Source organism: Rhincodon typus, chromosome 32 (genome assembly GCF_021869965.1).
Source record: "Rhincodon typus isolate 14 chromosome 32, sRhiTyp1.1, whole genome shotgun sequence".
Lineage (NCBI taxonomy): Eukaryota > Metazoa > Chordata > Chondrichthyes > Orectolobiformes > Rhincodontidae > Rhincodon > Rhincodon typus.
The window spans coordinates 30395465-30410680 of record NC_063363.1 but is presented as its reverse complement, the minus strand read 5'-3'; the positions used below and the strand labels follow the sequence as shown (position 1 = coordinate 30410680).

The window sequence follows — 15216 nt, the reverse complement described above, 5'->3', positions numbered from 1 at the left end:
CTAAATTGCTCATAGTGTCCAGGGATGTGTAGGTTAGGTGGATTGGCCGTATTTATGGGGATAGGGTAGGGAGGTAGTTCCGGGGGGGTGGGGGGGAGGGGTTGCTCTTCAGAGGGTCAGTGCCGACTCGATGGTCCAAATGGCCTGCTTCCACCCTGTAGGGATTCTATTATTATGCAGGGGAAGCAGTTGAGATTGCAGCCATAGCCCTGTAATTCCTGTGGTAACATTCATGTACGTGCATGTTAAAATTAAGGTTCACTTGTGTTAGTTTCTATCACCCACAGAGCCTCCTTCCGATGCATTTAAAAGTGGAGAGGAGATATATCCTATTTTCCACATAAAATAAAAGCAAAGTATTGTAGAAACAGAAACAAAAACTTCTGGAGAAAGTCAACGGGTTTGGCAGCATGTCTGAAAAGAAAAGTTAATGTTTCAAGTTTGATGTGGGTTCCGAAGAAAAGTTATACTGGACTTGAAATTTGAATGCTGTTTCTCTCCCTGTAGATACTGCCAGACTTGTTGAGCTTCTCCAGTACTTTTCAGTTTTAATTCCCTACCCTGTCTATCTTCAATTGAATTCCTCACTATTTATGCATTGATATGAGTAGCCCAATTTTTCAGGTTTTAAGGGACATTTCTGAGAGGCTAAACGGAATAAGATGCAGGATAATGCAGACTAGTCCAAGATTACAAATTTCATTTGAATTCTTTATGGGTGTGAAAGCACTGTTTGAGAAATCAAGTTTTAGGATTAAAAACAATAATCCAGGCATCACCAAGTTTAAAATGAGTAGTCAGTAAATTAAACAAACAAACATTGTGACAGAAGGAAAGATGAAAGAAGGTTATGCAATCTATAGTCTTGCTAAAGCTTCTTAGGAAATGACAGCATCTGTGGAAGGAAAGAAACATTTCGGCACTGTGAACTTCATCAGAATGGAAAGCTAGAGACCTGACACATTAACTCTATTTCTCTCTCCACAGGCACTGCCAGACCTGTTGAGTATTTCCAGTCTTTTCAGTTTTCATTTTGGATCACCTTCATCCACCATATTTTGTTTTGAGATTAGTAACTGGTGTGGAATATAGGCGAGAAGAGAACCAGTGTGTCAGATTGTGAAAATGAAAAGGTCAAGTAGTACTGAGCAGAAAGACAAAAGCACAATATTGGCAGATAGCTTGGTTTTAATTCAGTTTTCAATGGGTGGTGGTGTGCCAATGGGTGGCATGTTGGTGGGAAATACTGGAAAAAAATCACACAGTGGAAATTACCCATTAAGACCAAGTCGTCAGCAATGTCTTGTGGATGGTCACTTGAATGGCAAGCGGAGGGGCAGGAGCAGTGGCTTAGTGGAGATATCTAAGCTTCCTTTTTGAGCCTGAATGTGTACTCTTCTGTCATTTTCTGACTGCACGAAAGAATTTAATGACAAAACCTCTCTATGTAGTTTTGATCTGATAGAAATGCTTGACAGGAAACTCATTCCAGCTTCTCCTGCAGGCTGCTGAACTCTATGGCTCATTTTCAGCCTGGTCAAAATCCACCTCCTGGCAAAAGATTGCAATCAGGCCCAAAGTTGCAACTATTCTCAATAATATATTCGCTAAAGCTGGGATTGTAAGTTGTCCTGGTGCTGGAATTAGAATCTGCAATAAGTGAAAAGCGTGTTCTGGTATCTGAACAGTACTTACCCTCCAAAGGTTTAGGATGCATCAGGCAAAAGGGAATTTCGACAGACACCTCACTAAAATACAATAGAAAAAGAGTCACATAAAAGAGGAAAACATAATTATAATCAGAATGCTTAACCAGTGAAAAATATCAACTGACCAGAAAATTTACTGGATAAGCCACTTAAATACTTTGTTTACAAAAGCAGGTCAGAAGCTTGGAATTCTACAGAGAATAAGTCACTTCCTGACTCAGCAATGCTTGTCCACCATCAGAGCCACAATTCTGGAGTGTAATGAAATACCATCTACTTGTCTGGGTGAGTCAAGCTACATGAACACACAAGAAATTTGACACCATCTAAGACAAAACAACACACTTCATTAATACCCCAATCACCATCTTGAACATTCACTTCCTCCATCATTCATGAGGAATGATAGCACAGTGTATCATCTAGATGTATCTGCTGCCAAACCTGCAGTGTTTAACACCTAGAAGGACAAGGACAGCAGACGCATGGGAACACCACCAGTTGCAAGTGTCTTTCCAAGCCACACATCATTCTAACTTGGAAATATGTCACTATTCATTCGCTGTGCAAAATCCCGGAATGCTCTTCCCAACAGCACTGCAGGTGTACCTGCAGGAGATGGATTGTAGCAGTTCAAGAAGATAGCTCACCATCTCAAGATCAAGGGCAACATGGTCAGTCTACCAATGATATTCACATCTCTTGAACAATCAAAGATAAAACCCAGCAGTATATTCAGGAGCGACATTGTTCCCACGGTCAGGATTGTTGAGTATTGATAGCTGATGCTTCCTCACTTACCTTGAAGTGAGGTCTCCCAAGATCCTGAAGGAAAAAATAAAGTGAGAAAAAGAAGGAGAAATAAGGAAACAAACACAACAAGATTGGTAAATAAACATAAGAAACAGAAATAAGCCTTGAAATATCATCCAGATACTACCCATTTAAGTACACTACTTGGGTTACTTCACTATGAGCGGAGAGTGTGTGCCCATTTTCAGTTGGAAACATATCACTCACATTAAAAATGAACAAGAGATATGAAGCAGGCATTAGGTGTTTTGCATGTTTGAGTAAGAGGCCACTGTTTAGTTCTGACAAAGGGTTCTTTGAACTGTATTTGCTTTATCTCACCATATCAAACTTAACCTTTTAACCCTTTCCCCTTCATCTGCTTGTCCTTAAATGTCAGTGAAGATTCTATCTAAAGAGACTAGGAAGAGTGGGGCAGGTGAGGGGGCAGCAGTGGGTGGTGAGAGCGGGGCCGGTGAGGGGGCAGCGGTGGGCGGGAAGGGGGGGGGTGGGGGGGCGGCAGTGGGCGGTGAGAGCGGGGCTGGTGAGGGGGCAGTGGGCGGTGAGAGTGGGGCCGGTGAGGGGGCAGCGGTATCCTAGTGATTGGAGCGGCGCCTGCACCAATGTGGAGATGGGACTGGGGACTCTGAAATCTGGACTTTTCTTCTTATCTTGCTTATCATTTGGCTGTTAAATCTTTTAATTCTTGTTTCTGGTTCTGTTTCTTGTTTCTGTAACAAGGCGGGTGCCAGTGAATGGTGACTTTGTGCATTTTTTGCTGTATTTTGCTATGTATTCCTGTACTTAGTACATGTGACAAATAAATAAATCTAAATCTAAATCTAAATCTGCCAGTCACAGATAGGCCTAACTAGCCACCAGTGTGCCTGCAAGCAATGAATACAACCTTACTAAACCTTCACAGATGAACAAATACAAAGAAAACACAATTCTCCATAATATTAAGATTGAAGAATGTTCACAGAAACCTTCATCTCCCCAGTTGAATAGTTTGAATGTCCAAAACACACAATTATATTAAGGAGACATAAATATTACACTTGACTTTCGCTCTTTGTTGCTATGTGCTCTCTTTACCTGGTTTTAATTTGTCCTCTTCACATTCAAGTGCTTTCACTTAACTTTCTTTTACCAGCTTCTCTACTGCTGCTGCTGCCCACATATGAGATGAGTCTATACTGCTCGAAAGACAAATTTAAAGGATATCTTGATTCTAACGGAATACCCAAATAGTAACATGTTGTCCTTAGGTGATTGGAGGGATCAGTGGAATCAACATCCATGGGGTAAGAAAGGTCACCGTCATTCAGAAACTCAACTACACCCATTGGCTGTTAGTGTCCGAGGTTGAGTATTCTGTACTAAGTGAAGCTTATCCCTCACATACAAGGCTTAAGTTAGGGATGTGACTAATTCTCCACATTCCTGAAGAATGCTGCTCTATTAGTCAGAGGCTCAAATCTATCCAGAACAAAGTAGCTGGCTTAATTCAGCATTGTGAACAACCATTGCTCCATTTTCACTACTGCAGCATGTACCATCTAAAATGTAAACTTTAGAAAAGGCTTCTTTGATAGCACATCTCAAACCAACACCTCTACCATTAAAGACAGGGCAGCAGGCACATGAAAACATGGTCACCTTCAAGTCATTTATAATTCTGACCAAGATCCCATCAAATTTTGTTTTTAATGTGTGTATCCTATTTATTTAAACATGTGGGACCCTTAGAATATTTTGCGCACAACAACTTACGTACAATCGATGTGGAATCTTTCTGGATTGTCGATTTGCTGTGCACCCGCACATCTCAAAGGGAACAATGGTCCTGCTAACATCCCTTCTCATATTTCTTGTAGTCTAATAATTTCAGTGTTTGGGCCCTTTTTTTGTGAGATGTATGCTAACATGTGCTCACCCTGACCAGGAATCTCTGGGTGCTGAGTGGCTAAGAAAGAACATTATTTCTGGCTTGAAACGTAACGCCATTCATTAACTAGCCCTAAAATAAACCTAGGTTAGTGGAATGTGTATCCACAATGAAGGTGTGCAGGTAAAATTGGCCAAATAGAAGCTGGGTATAACTATCTTAGTTGCTTGATTGGAGATCAGGGGAATTGTTGTTTGCACACATCAGACCGTTGGGTGACTAAAACACAAGAGGTTTTTGGCACCAAATAATAAATTAATTGGCTTTTTGTACAGCCTGGAGTGCTCTTATTAAGAGTCTTTGGGAAATTGAAAGTTGATATCAGTCATTTTAACTTTCAAGGGACTGAGACGCTGGGCTTTTTTTTTTAAAAAGTTCAGTTCTGCAGTTACCTTGAACACACTTCACTTGTCTGTTTACATTTCTACCCAAATTCTTCACGGGCTAATAAATGTGACTCTATTATCACACAGGCTTTGTTCAGTGCTAGCACCATTCTTGTCCCGGTATCTAGTGTATCCCATTTTCTTCTTAACAAAGAGATCCTCGATTTCCTTCTCCTCCTCAAAATCCCTCTAGAAAACCCGCGATTAATTAATGTCAACCCGCCTAATTTCTCCATCTCTGGCACTAGTTTTCCCCAAGCCTCCATGAAACAGATTAGGTTACCTATATTAAAGGCATGATATAAATAGTTGATACTGAAAACTTGTTAAATATGATGACAGGATTATAATTAAACAATCTGCAGTAACAATCTGCTCTATGGCCCAATGTTACTTACCTGAAACCAAATGGCATTCACTATTTTACTGAGGACAAACAAGGGCAATATCCACAAAGCACTGAAAGTGGAGTTCAAGATAAATTCTAGCCAGGACCAGACATCTCCATGCAATGAGGGGTCACCTGCACAGGCAAAAACACTACTTCACAAAAACAGCCAAAGATCAACAATGTCTCAGAATAGAAACTAACAAATTTTCTATTAATAGCAAATGTTACATGATGCAATGGTTTGTTGTTGCTTGACTTACATAAGGCAAGAAAACGCAAGTACTCAAATAATATGGAACACAGAAAGGAGTCAAAGAGGAGACCACTTCCTAAAACAAACTACGCAACATTAAAATAAGGAAAGGAGAAGCACTCAGTCCCAGGAAGAACCAAGAGCATGGATGCAAGGTATGCAGGTAAGCAGAAGACCTGCGCAATAAATAATGGGAAAGATCTTCTGAGGAACGGTGGTCTGGGTCATTTAGGAGAATGTTTTTCTTGAAATTTGGAGTGTAGAATTCCTCGAAGAACTCTCTTATAGCACTGTAGAGTCAGGGAAGGTGGGCCACTCCTTCTTTATTCAGCACTAGTCACCGTGTGGTAAGCTAAACATCCATCGTGAACGTTAGTGAATGGAAAGAATGATAAAGTGAACGTGGTAGGAAGTGGGCCTGGGGTATGTGGGTCAAGGGTTTAACAGAAGATTAAACAGAGTCGAGTGGTTAGAGGGTCAGGTGGGGCTTCAGGGAATGAGATTGGTAGATGATTATGAGGGAAGTCAGGTTGGGTGGTTGGCGAGTCAGGGGTGTAACAACTTAAGGAGTTAGTCAGCGCTTAGGTATAACTAGTGTGTTGTGGAGGTGTACTGTGGTAGTTGGTGGTGGGGGGGAGCGCAGGGCAGTCGTGGCAGTGTCATGGAGGTGATTCTGGGGTATCAGGGAGGTAATTGGTTTATCATGGTGGGGTGGTCAGGACGAAGGTTGGATTTAGTTGGGCTGTAATGGGGAGTTGTTATGGAGTAGTCAGGGCTCAGGGGTGCATTCAGGAAGCCTGGAGGTAGTTGTGGTGTTTGGGGGCTGGCTTCCCTGTTGCACACGGAAGCTGTAATCAAGTTCAGAGTCTCCAACCAAACTACACAGATATTGAGAAATAGGCATTTTCCATTGCTTTATGTAGCGTGAAAGTTTCTCCCAACATCATCTTTACAAAAATACACCCAACCTACTTAAGTTCAATTAGTCAGGGCAATTCTACTCCCCAAACTGTGCAGCAATGTTGCATTTAGTTCCTCCGAAACAGCACCATGACAGAAAAACCACAACACACAGAGCAACCACCTATATTAGTGTAGGTAATTCAGCATGGACTCGATGGGCTGAAGGGTCCCTTTTACACTTTATGGCTCCATGTTTGCCTGAATAGTACCATGCTTTCTGCTAACTTCCAGCAATGATCAGAAAAGGTAGACAAGTTGTGCAACTTGTAACCCATGCTGCACCTGATCCTTTCCACAGCAATTTCAGTGTTCATGGTACAATTTCAAGTGGGTTACTGTTACTGTTAATACCATTGTTTAAAATTAATTTGTGCGACATGGGCTTTGCTAGCAAGCCAGCATTTATTGCCCATTCCTGGTTGCCCTGCAGAAGGTTGTGGTGAGCTGTTTTCTTGAACCATTGCAGTCCATGTTCTGTAAGTTGACCCACAATGCCATTAGGGAGGGAATTCCACGATTTTGACTAGGCGACAGTGCAGGAACGATGATATATTTCCATGTCAGGATGGAGAGTGACTTAGAGGGGAACTTGCAGGTGGTGCTGTTCCCATGTATCTACTGCCTTCAACCCTCTAGACGGACAGGAGCTGTCTAAGAATCTTGGGTGAACTTCTGCACATCTTATAGATAGTAACCATTACTGCTAATCAGTGTCAGTGAAGGAGGGAGTGAATGTTTGTGGATGTGGCGCTAATCAAGTGGCTGCTTTATCGTAAATAGTGTCAAACTTGTTGAATGTTGTTGGAGCTGCACCCAACCACCAGGCAAGTGGGGAGTATTCCCTAAAATTCCTCACTTATGCCTTGTAGATGGTTTGGGGGTGGGGGTGGGGGCACGTGGGGGGAAGGGGGGAGTCAGGAGATGAGTTACTCGTCGCAGTATTCCTAGCCTCTGACCTGCTCTTGTAGCCACTGTGATTATGCCGCAAGTTGAGTTTCTGGTCAATGGTAACCCTAACAGTGTTGATAGTGGAGGATTCAGTGGTGGTGACACCATTGAAGGCTAAGAGATGGTGATTAGATTGTCTCATCCGTTGGAGATGGTCATTGCCTTGCATTTGTGTGGTGTGAGTGTTACTTGCCACTTTTCAGCCCAAGCCTGGATATTGTCCAGATCTTGTTCCATTTGAAATGGACTGCAGTTGAAGATGCTGTAGGAGCAGCGCTCTAAAAGCTTGTGATTTTAAATAAACCTGTTGGACTCTACCCTGGTGTCGTGTGACTTCTGTCTTGGTCCAAGATAATTCATCTAAAAGGCTATTCTTCACTTGTGGACCTATCTTAGTGCTAGCAGAGTAGTTTGGCTGTGGAGACTTGAAGGATCCTGTCTTCACTTGACACCCATGTTCATACACCAATATCCTTATGTTGAATTAAGCAGCAAAAGACTTTCAGACATTTACAAATGTTTTATTGTAAATCTGTAAATCGTAAATATTTTTGCAAATAGTTTTGTTCAAACATCACTTTCCATCTTTTCCTTCAGAACCCCTTGTATGTTCAGAAGTGAACCTCCATTAGGGGAAGAATGCTTTTTTAAAGTCGCTGTACCTTCTCACCTACACAAATATACATGTGTAATTTGTTCATGAAGGCATGAACCAAACAGCTGTCTGAAGATATAGGTAGATGAGACCAGGAAAGGACATTCTGGCTATGGAGGGAGTGCAATCAGTTTACCAGACTGATTCTGGGGTTGGCAGGACTGACAGACGAAGAGAGACTGGATCAATTAAGAATATATTCATCAGAATTTAGAATAATGAGGGTGGAATCTCATAGTACCCTATAAAACTTTAACAGGGTATAAATACATAAAGGATTTTTTGATAACCAAAAGTCCAGAACCAAGGATCACATACTCAGGATAAGTGGGTAGAATATTCACAACTGAGATGAAGAGCAATGTCTTCACCCAGACAGTGGTGAGCCTGTAGAATTCTCTGCCACAAAAAGAGATTGAGGCCAAAATATTGAATGTTTTGAAGATGACTTAGATATAGTTTTTAAGGCTAAAAGGATCAAAGGATTTGGGGAGAAAGTGGGAACTGGGCAGGGAGTTGGATGATCAGCCATGAACATTTTGAATGGTAGAGCAGGTTCGTGGGACTGAATGGCCTGATCCTGCTCCTACTCTCTATTCCAGAATTTAATTGAATTCAGATTTCACCATCTTGCATGCTGGTAATTTCAACTCATCCCACCTAACCTGTATAGTCAATTCCACTCTACTTGGTCTATTTATAGAACTACTAACCAGGGAAATTTGTTGGAATTTGTTCCTTTTGGGCTACTGGTCCCAGATATATCAAATACATTCACAACCCTTTCTTCTCTCTTGCAGTAATAGTTTTCTTACCAATTATATTTGCAGTGATAGCTTGAAGCAGAGGGATAAAAACTCGGTAGAAGACCAGGATACTCAGCTGTGTGGACAAAAGGAAAAACATTTGTTGCTGAAAACAGTATAACAGCATCTTTTCTCAAATACTCATGGTAATTAAACGTACAGTACTTAAGATTCTACTGCTCATTGTTTCACTCTTGATAAAAGAAAAGTATACCATGTATTCACCCAACTTTAAAATGTGGGTTTTCTTGGGTCCAACAAAGATGACAACCATGCAGGTACCTTGCACAGGGGCTGGTCTACAAGTGTGATACAGGACAAGTATCAGCAGGCTATCTGTGGGGGACATCATAAGCAATGCTTATTCCCAACCTAACTCACGTCCAATCGGAAGAATTGCCCAAGTTACCCTTTCAGCTGACGGTGATACATTCAAATGCTCAACTTCTATTCTGGCTGAAACTGTCCAATTCTGAAAAGTATTGTGGAGCCTGATGTGGGAGTTTTCTGCTCCATAAGATGCAGGGTCACATCATATAGTGTATTTACACAAGATGCTATCAGAATAACTATGCAGAGAACGATGACATACAGAAAGGGGTCCAAAACATGATACTCAAATGATACCATATGAAACCAAAATTTTATACATTAATATGAAAACTCTCAATCTATTATAGGCTGCAGAATCATCCTGGGCCAAGCACACTAATCTATTATTCTTCACATGTACGTAAAGAGAAATGTTTTGCTGGACAAATAATTACTAACAGTTTTGCTTGATAAACTGCATTATTTACGGTGCATTGCATATTACTACTGAGCCTGATTCTGATACTTTTCCAGATAGATTTAGCACAATTTCATGCTCTGTTCAGATTTTACAATCTCAGGGCAGTAGTCTAAGAAAACTTGACAGTCAATTTGTGACCAGCAAATGACAAAATGTCTAATTAATCTGTTTCAGAGTTAGGAGTTAAATATTGGCTAGGACACCAGGAAAATTCCCCTCCTCTCTTCAAAGAAAAGTGCAAGGATTTTCTATCCGCCTGACAAAGCAGACAGGACCTTGATTTCATAGCTCATCTAAAGACATAAGCTCTGACATTTCAGAACTTCACTGGCATTAGAGTGAAGCTGGTCTAGAGATTGTGCTTAAATCAATGGACTAAGACTGGAATCTTCAATTTGCTTTTTCTGAGATGAAGGCAGTATCAGAGAGCCAAGGCTTGGAAAGGAGAAGACCCTGGGTGAGGAGAGAAGCTGGATAATTTCATTAACAGAGGTGATGGCTGGTTTTGTTCAGTGGACTGTGCATGGAATGCAGTATCTGGATTGGAGGCCACAACGTTTTATGTTTTTAGTTTTGCAAAGACATTTCTAATTAAGTTTCTCCCCTTTTCCCTGGAAATCTAATGTGTCTCCTTCGCCACTCTGCTCTGATCCCAATGCAGGTTACAGGACAGATATACTGACTGGTCTTAGTGCAGCACAATAACACCCCTAGTCAGTCGGAGCTGCCGAGAAACTTGTAGAAACTCTAACTTCCACTTAAAACTCCCACCCTTGGTCAGTGATGCAGCACAATGCATCTATTTAAAATGGGCCTTGCACCCATCCTTATTTTATGACGTTAAAAAGCAGAATCCTGTTCACAAAGTCCTTGCCAGAATGATACAGCTACTTTTAGGTCAGTATCCTGATTTCTGGATAGGCAGAATTTGCCAAGCTGATACTCTTGCCCAGAGCAACTACAACAGCATACCACCCCCACTTTGCAATAAATTAGGGAGGGCAAGCAAGACGATGGGTCAATCCTGTCACAGAATGTATAATCAAAGGAACCACGGTCTGAGTCACAAGGCTTCACCCTCTTTTGGATTCTGGATCTGCAGTAACGACAGGAATGGAGAGGAGACCAGGAAAGGGGGCTTCGAGGGTCTCTCACTCTTGCCTGACAACTGTGCTGTGGAATCCATACAGCAACAGTGAAGTGAGCTCTCTCAAGAATGGAAGGTAAAGGACCATTACTTCAACCAAACTGGTGTGGATAAAATAAAATAAAAAATGCTAAATACACATAGCAGTCAGGTAACATCCACAGCAGGGAATGGAGTCAATACTGCAGTATTTCCAGCAGTTGCAGTATTTTGTGTTTATACCCGGGCATGGATGTGGCCAATGACATCAACCTAGAAGCTATGTACCAGGAGGATCCAGAACCTCAGGAGGACATGGCAGGTGACTGGTGTGATATTTTCAGGTGCAAAGCCACAGCCTCTGATGTATCCGGTGTTCTCCTGCACAGCGGACAATACATTTTCTAGCTCCACCCATCCCTCTCTTTGTGGGTACATCCTCTCCTGAACAAGTAACACACATTCACCTTCTGTCCTTTGCCCCCTCACACTCAGGCATCACAGCCACCCTCCACAAATGGCCTTCTCCCTTCTCTCAGATGTTGCTACAAATATAAATACATACCTCTCTTTGCAGACAAGGCTGCACAAACTTGAGGAGAGGTAGAGTCTCAGTGGAGAGGGTGAACAGAAGTGGCCTTCAAATAACAGCAATCCTGTATGTCATTGCCAACTCATGGTCACCTGCTCTACTGGGCATGTAGTCTTGTTTCAGGAGACTGCAAATGTCAGCACCTTGAACCTCCTGAAGCACAGATGCTCCGATACATTAAAAGACTGATCTACTGCATGTAGCTGCCATATCAGTATGGGGAATGGGGTAGGGGCTAGGGAGCTTGCTGCTAGTGTCCATCTCATCTGTCCTACGGAGGAGCATGCAGCTGGTGTTGTCCCTGCTAGAGGTAGTGCCGTTTCTGCTCTTGTCCCTCAGCAGAGGTTAAAGGTGAAGCTGCTCCCACACTGTGCTGAAGATTGATAGCAGGAAGTTAGTTGACAGTGCATGTATTTCTAAAAATGTAATCACAGGATGTGGGCATTGCTGGCTGAGCTAGTAATTATTATCCATCCTTCATTCTCCTTGAGGTGATGATGGTGAGCTGCTTTCTTGAACCACAGCAGTCCATGCGGTGCAGTGACACCCACAGTGCTGACAGGGAGTTTCAAAACTGTGCTGCCATGACAGTGAAGGAAAGGCAATATAGCTCTAAGTCAGGGCAATGCAAGTCTTGGGGGGTAAGCTTGTAGGTGTGGTGTCCTAAACAGGTGAAATGCCTTCAAAAAGTTGTCAGTTAACAGTCAAGCTGTGAAACCACTCTCAGAGAGTAAAGTGAGCTGAACAAGTCTCTGTCAATAGCAAGGGTGAAGCTGTTTTAAGCAACTCATCAAAAAGTCTTCCCAGCCCCTCAACTGCACTGAAGAACTTCTTCCAGGAATTTCAAGTTTAAAAAGATCCTTAATTGGTTTTCTGATCATCCTAATGGCTTCCTTGCCAGACATACAGGGGCTCCCTGTAGTCTGAACCCTCTCTAGCAAAACCTAAAGGGGCAGGGCTGAGCCTACATCAATTTCTAGGACATTCCCACCTCACACACATTGAAACCTACCACCATTTGGCTGGGAAAATTCTGCTCAAAATATCTGTTGAATGGTGATTACTGGCTGCTGTGTACCATATATTCCTTATTCATTTAGGAAATGCACGTCCCCAAAGCCAAGCAATCGCTTCCTCATTTGCTGAATTTAAGGTGATTAGTCCAGTATTTAGTCTGTAGAGGGGACACTGCCCAGGAATGTGCAGCACTGTTTGGCTCTCTTCACACATGCATAATGGGTTTATACGGAGGCTCCGGTGGAGGTGGAGGTGGTTGGCTGCACAGGGGTGCTGGCTGGTTCTGAAGCTGTTCAGCAAGGACTGCTCTTGCTATTGCATTACAATTCCTGCCATTCGACAGATGGGGCTTGTCAGAAGCAACTTTCTGTTGACCTCCTGTCTTACCCCATTTGTTGATTCAATGGATGCCTCTTGGTAGATCTCAGTCAGCAAGTTCTGAATGGAGTTCCGAAATGGAAGGTGGGCAGAATTGAACAAGTCATCATGCACTGGGCAAGTGAGGTGCAGTATGGATAGCTTCAACCAGCTTGTGGGTTTCCATTAGTCAGATGATATGTGTGGGACTGATGTTTGAAAGAACAGGAAGCCAGGGGAGGGCTATCGAGCAGAGCATTCAATTCGCATTTCCTTACTACCAACCGCGTGAGCTGAAAAACCACAGAATTTCTGGCACTTCAATATTTATTTGAAATGTTTTCAGTTTCCATTCCAGTGTAGAAAATGTTGAGAAAAAAATGGAAATGGTAGTAATTTCACTCTGGCTATCTCTGCCTCAGAGCCTGTAGAAGATCATTTTTCAACAGCCAAACTTTCATTCCTGACAATTAACCTTCAACTGACAGAAAACAAATTGACAGCAATATGACTCTGAGGTTTTAAAAGGATTTATCTTAACCATAGGGTTACATGTTACATGTTACAAATCAAGATTGCACTCCACTTAATAGGAGCAAGATCACCAGAGCTGCATTAGTATATTTTAAATGAGATCATTAGAGTGAACATATTATTGCAAAATGCTATGTTTTATAATAGTAGCGGGGGATAGGGCAGGCAACAGGGTAAGCTGCAATTATGGCTGGTTGCAGGGCAATTACAATTTGTGATTATAACGTGATCTCCAATATGGAACACAACTTTGCTCTTCAAATATAAGTTACTTGTTTGGAATTACTACAAGGCCACTTAAGGGGATAGAGGAAACTCCTTCCTCTTCTATCAGTGCGACACCCTGAACAATTACATCACAAAGATTCATTATTTGTCACTATTCATAATAAAGAAGTTGCTCAGCTGTTTTAAACTAAACTACCAGGAACTTTTTAGAAGATAAATACAGGCTCATATTGATTAAGCAGCTGTGATTTAGGTAAAATTGAGGAAGTTAACCAACAGGCAAGCTCATCTCATTCTGGAATCACCATCCTTTAGGATCAGCTAACACTAAGTAAAGAATAGCTGACTTACCCAGAAAATTCCTCCATTCCAGGCACAACACTGCACAATCCGGTGCGCTATTCGGGGCTCACTGAAAAACAATAGCAGATGCCTTTCATCAGACAGAATAGTCTGTATGTGAGGCTGACTCTTCATTCCAATAGATGGGTGCTTGTGTACATGGCCTCCATGCATGCACTTTGCACATATACAAGTGTCAACCAGTGTGGACCACGCAAATCTTACATGTTTCAGCAACAAAAAAATACTAGTTTCAGTAACCATTCATGTTTATATCATCACTTATTCCCCAAATGAAAGTCTTGTCGCATTGTAATTTCATATCCATTCCTTTCTCCTTCTATTTCTTTTAGCTAAATGCTACAACTGACTTAGTAATAAAGTATTTTGAAACAAAAACAAAAGTTGCTGGAAAAGCTCAGAAGGTCTGTCAGCAGCTGTGGAGCGAAATCAGAGTTAATATTTCAGATCCGGTGACCCTTCCTTGGCACTGATGGTAGCTAGGAAAATGTTGGTTTATATGCAGAAGATAGGAGAAAACGATAGATGGGGATAGATCCCAAAGAAAGAGAAGAACAGTTGGACAGACAATGGAGTAGATAATGATCTGGCTAGGAGGGCGAATGGCTGTTAATGGAGACTGTTAGTTGCTAACAACAAGTAGTGTGTAATGGCAGACTATGTGATAACAAGGCCTGGGTGGGGAGCTAGGACATGAGAGAGTTCAGACCCTAAAATTATTGAACTTGAGAGAGTCCGGAGGGCTACAGGATCCCCATGTAGAAAATGAGGTGCTGTTCTTCCAGCTTATGCTGAGCTTCGCTGGAACACAAGAACACAAGAACTAGGAGCAGGAGTAGGCCGTCTGGCCCTTCGAGCCTGCTCCGCCATTCAGTAAGATCACGGCTGATCCTTTCGTGGACTCAGATCCACTTACCCGCGTTCTCACCGTATTCCTTAATTCCTTTATTGTTCAAAAAAAATCCACCTTTTTTTTTAAAAGCGTTTACTGAAGTAGCGTCAACTACTTCACTGGGCAAGGAATTCCATAGATTAACAACCCTCTGGGTGAAGAAGTTCCTTCTCAATTCAGTCCTAAATCTGCTCCCTCTAATCTTGAGGCTATGCCCTCTTGTCCTATCTTCACCTGCCAGTGGAAACATCCTTTCTACTTCTATCTTATCTATTCCCTTCAGAATTTTATATGTTCCTATAAGATCCCCCCTCAATCTTCTGAATTCCAATGAATATAATCCCAATCTACTCAGTATCTCCTCATAAGCCAACCCCCTCAACTCTGGAATCAACCTAGTGAACCTCCTTTGCACCCCCTCCAGTGCCAGTACCTCCCTTCTCAAGTAAGGAGACCAAAA

The 15216-nt window shown here is 42.1% G+C and overlaps 1 protein-coding gene across 1 annotated transcript in view; it reads right to left on the bottom strand.

Annotated features, from left to right (window-relative positions):
- ei24 (EI24 autophagy associated transmembrane protein) overlaps positions 1-14017 on the bottom strand; it is a 33879-nt gene extending 19862 nt beyond the window's left edge. Inside the window, exons 1-3 of the mRNA XM_020516221.2 lie at positions 13853-14017; positions 8864-8930; positions 5237-5361 (exon numbers count right to left, since the gene is read on the bottom strand). Coding sequence (XP_020371810.2) covers positions 5237-5361; positions 8864-8930; positions 13853-14017 — 357 coding nt within the window. The remainder of the gene's footprint in view (positions 1-5236; positions 5362-8863; positions 8931-13852) is intronic.
- Between the last annotated feature and the right edge of the window lie 1199 nt (positions 14018-15216).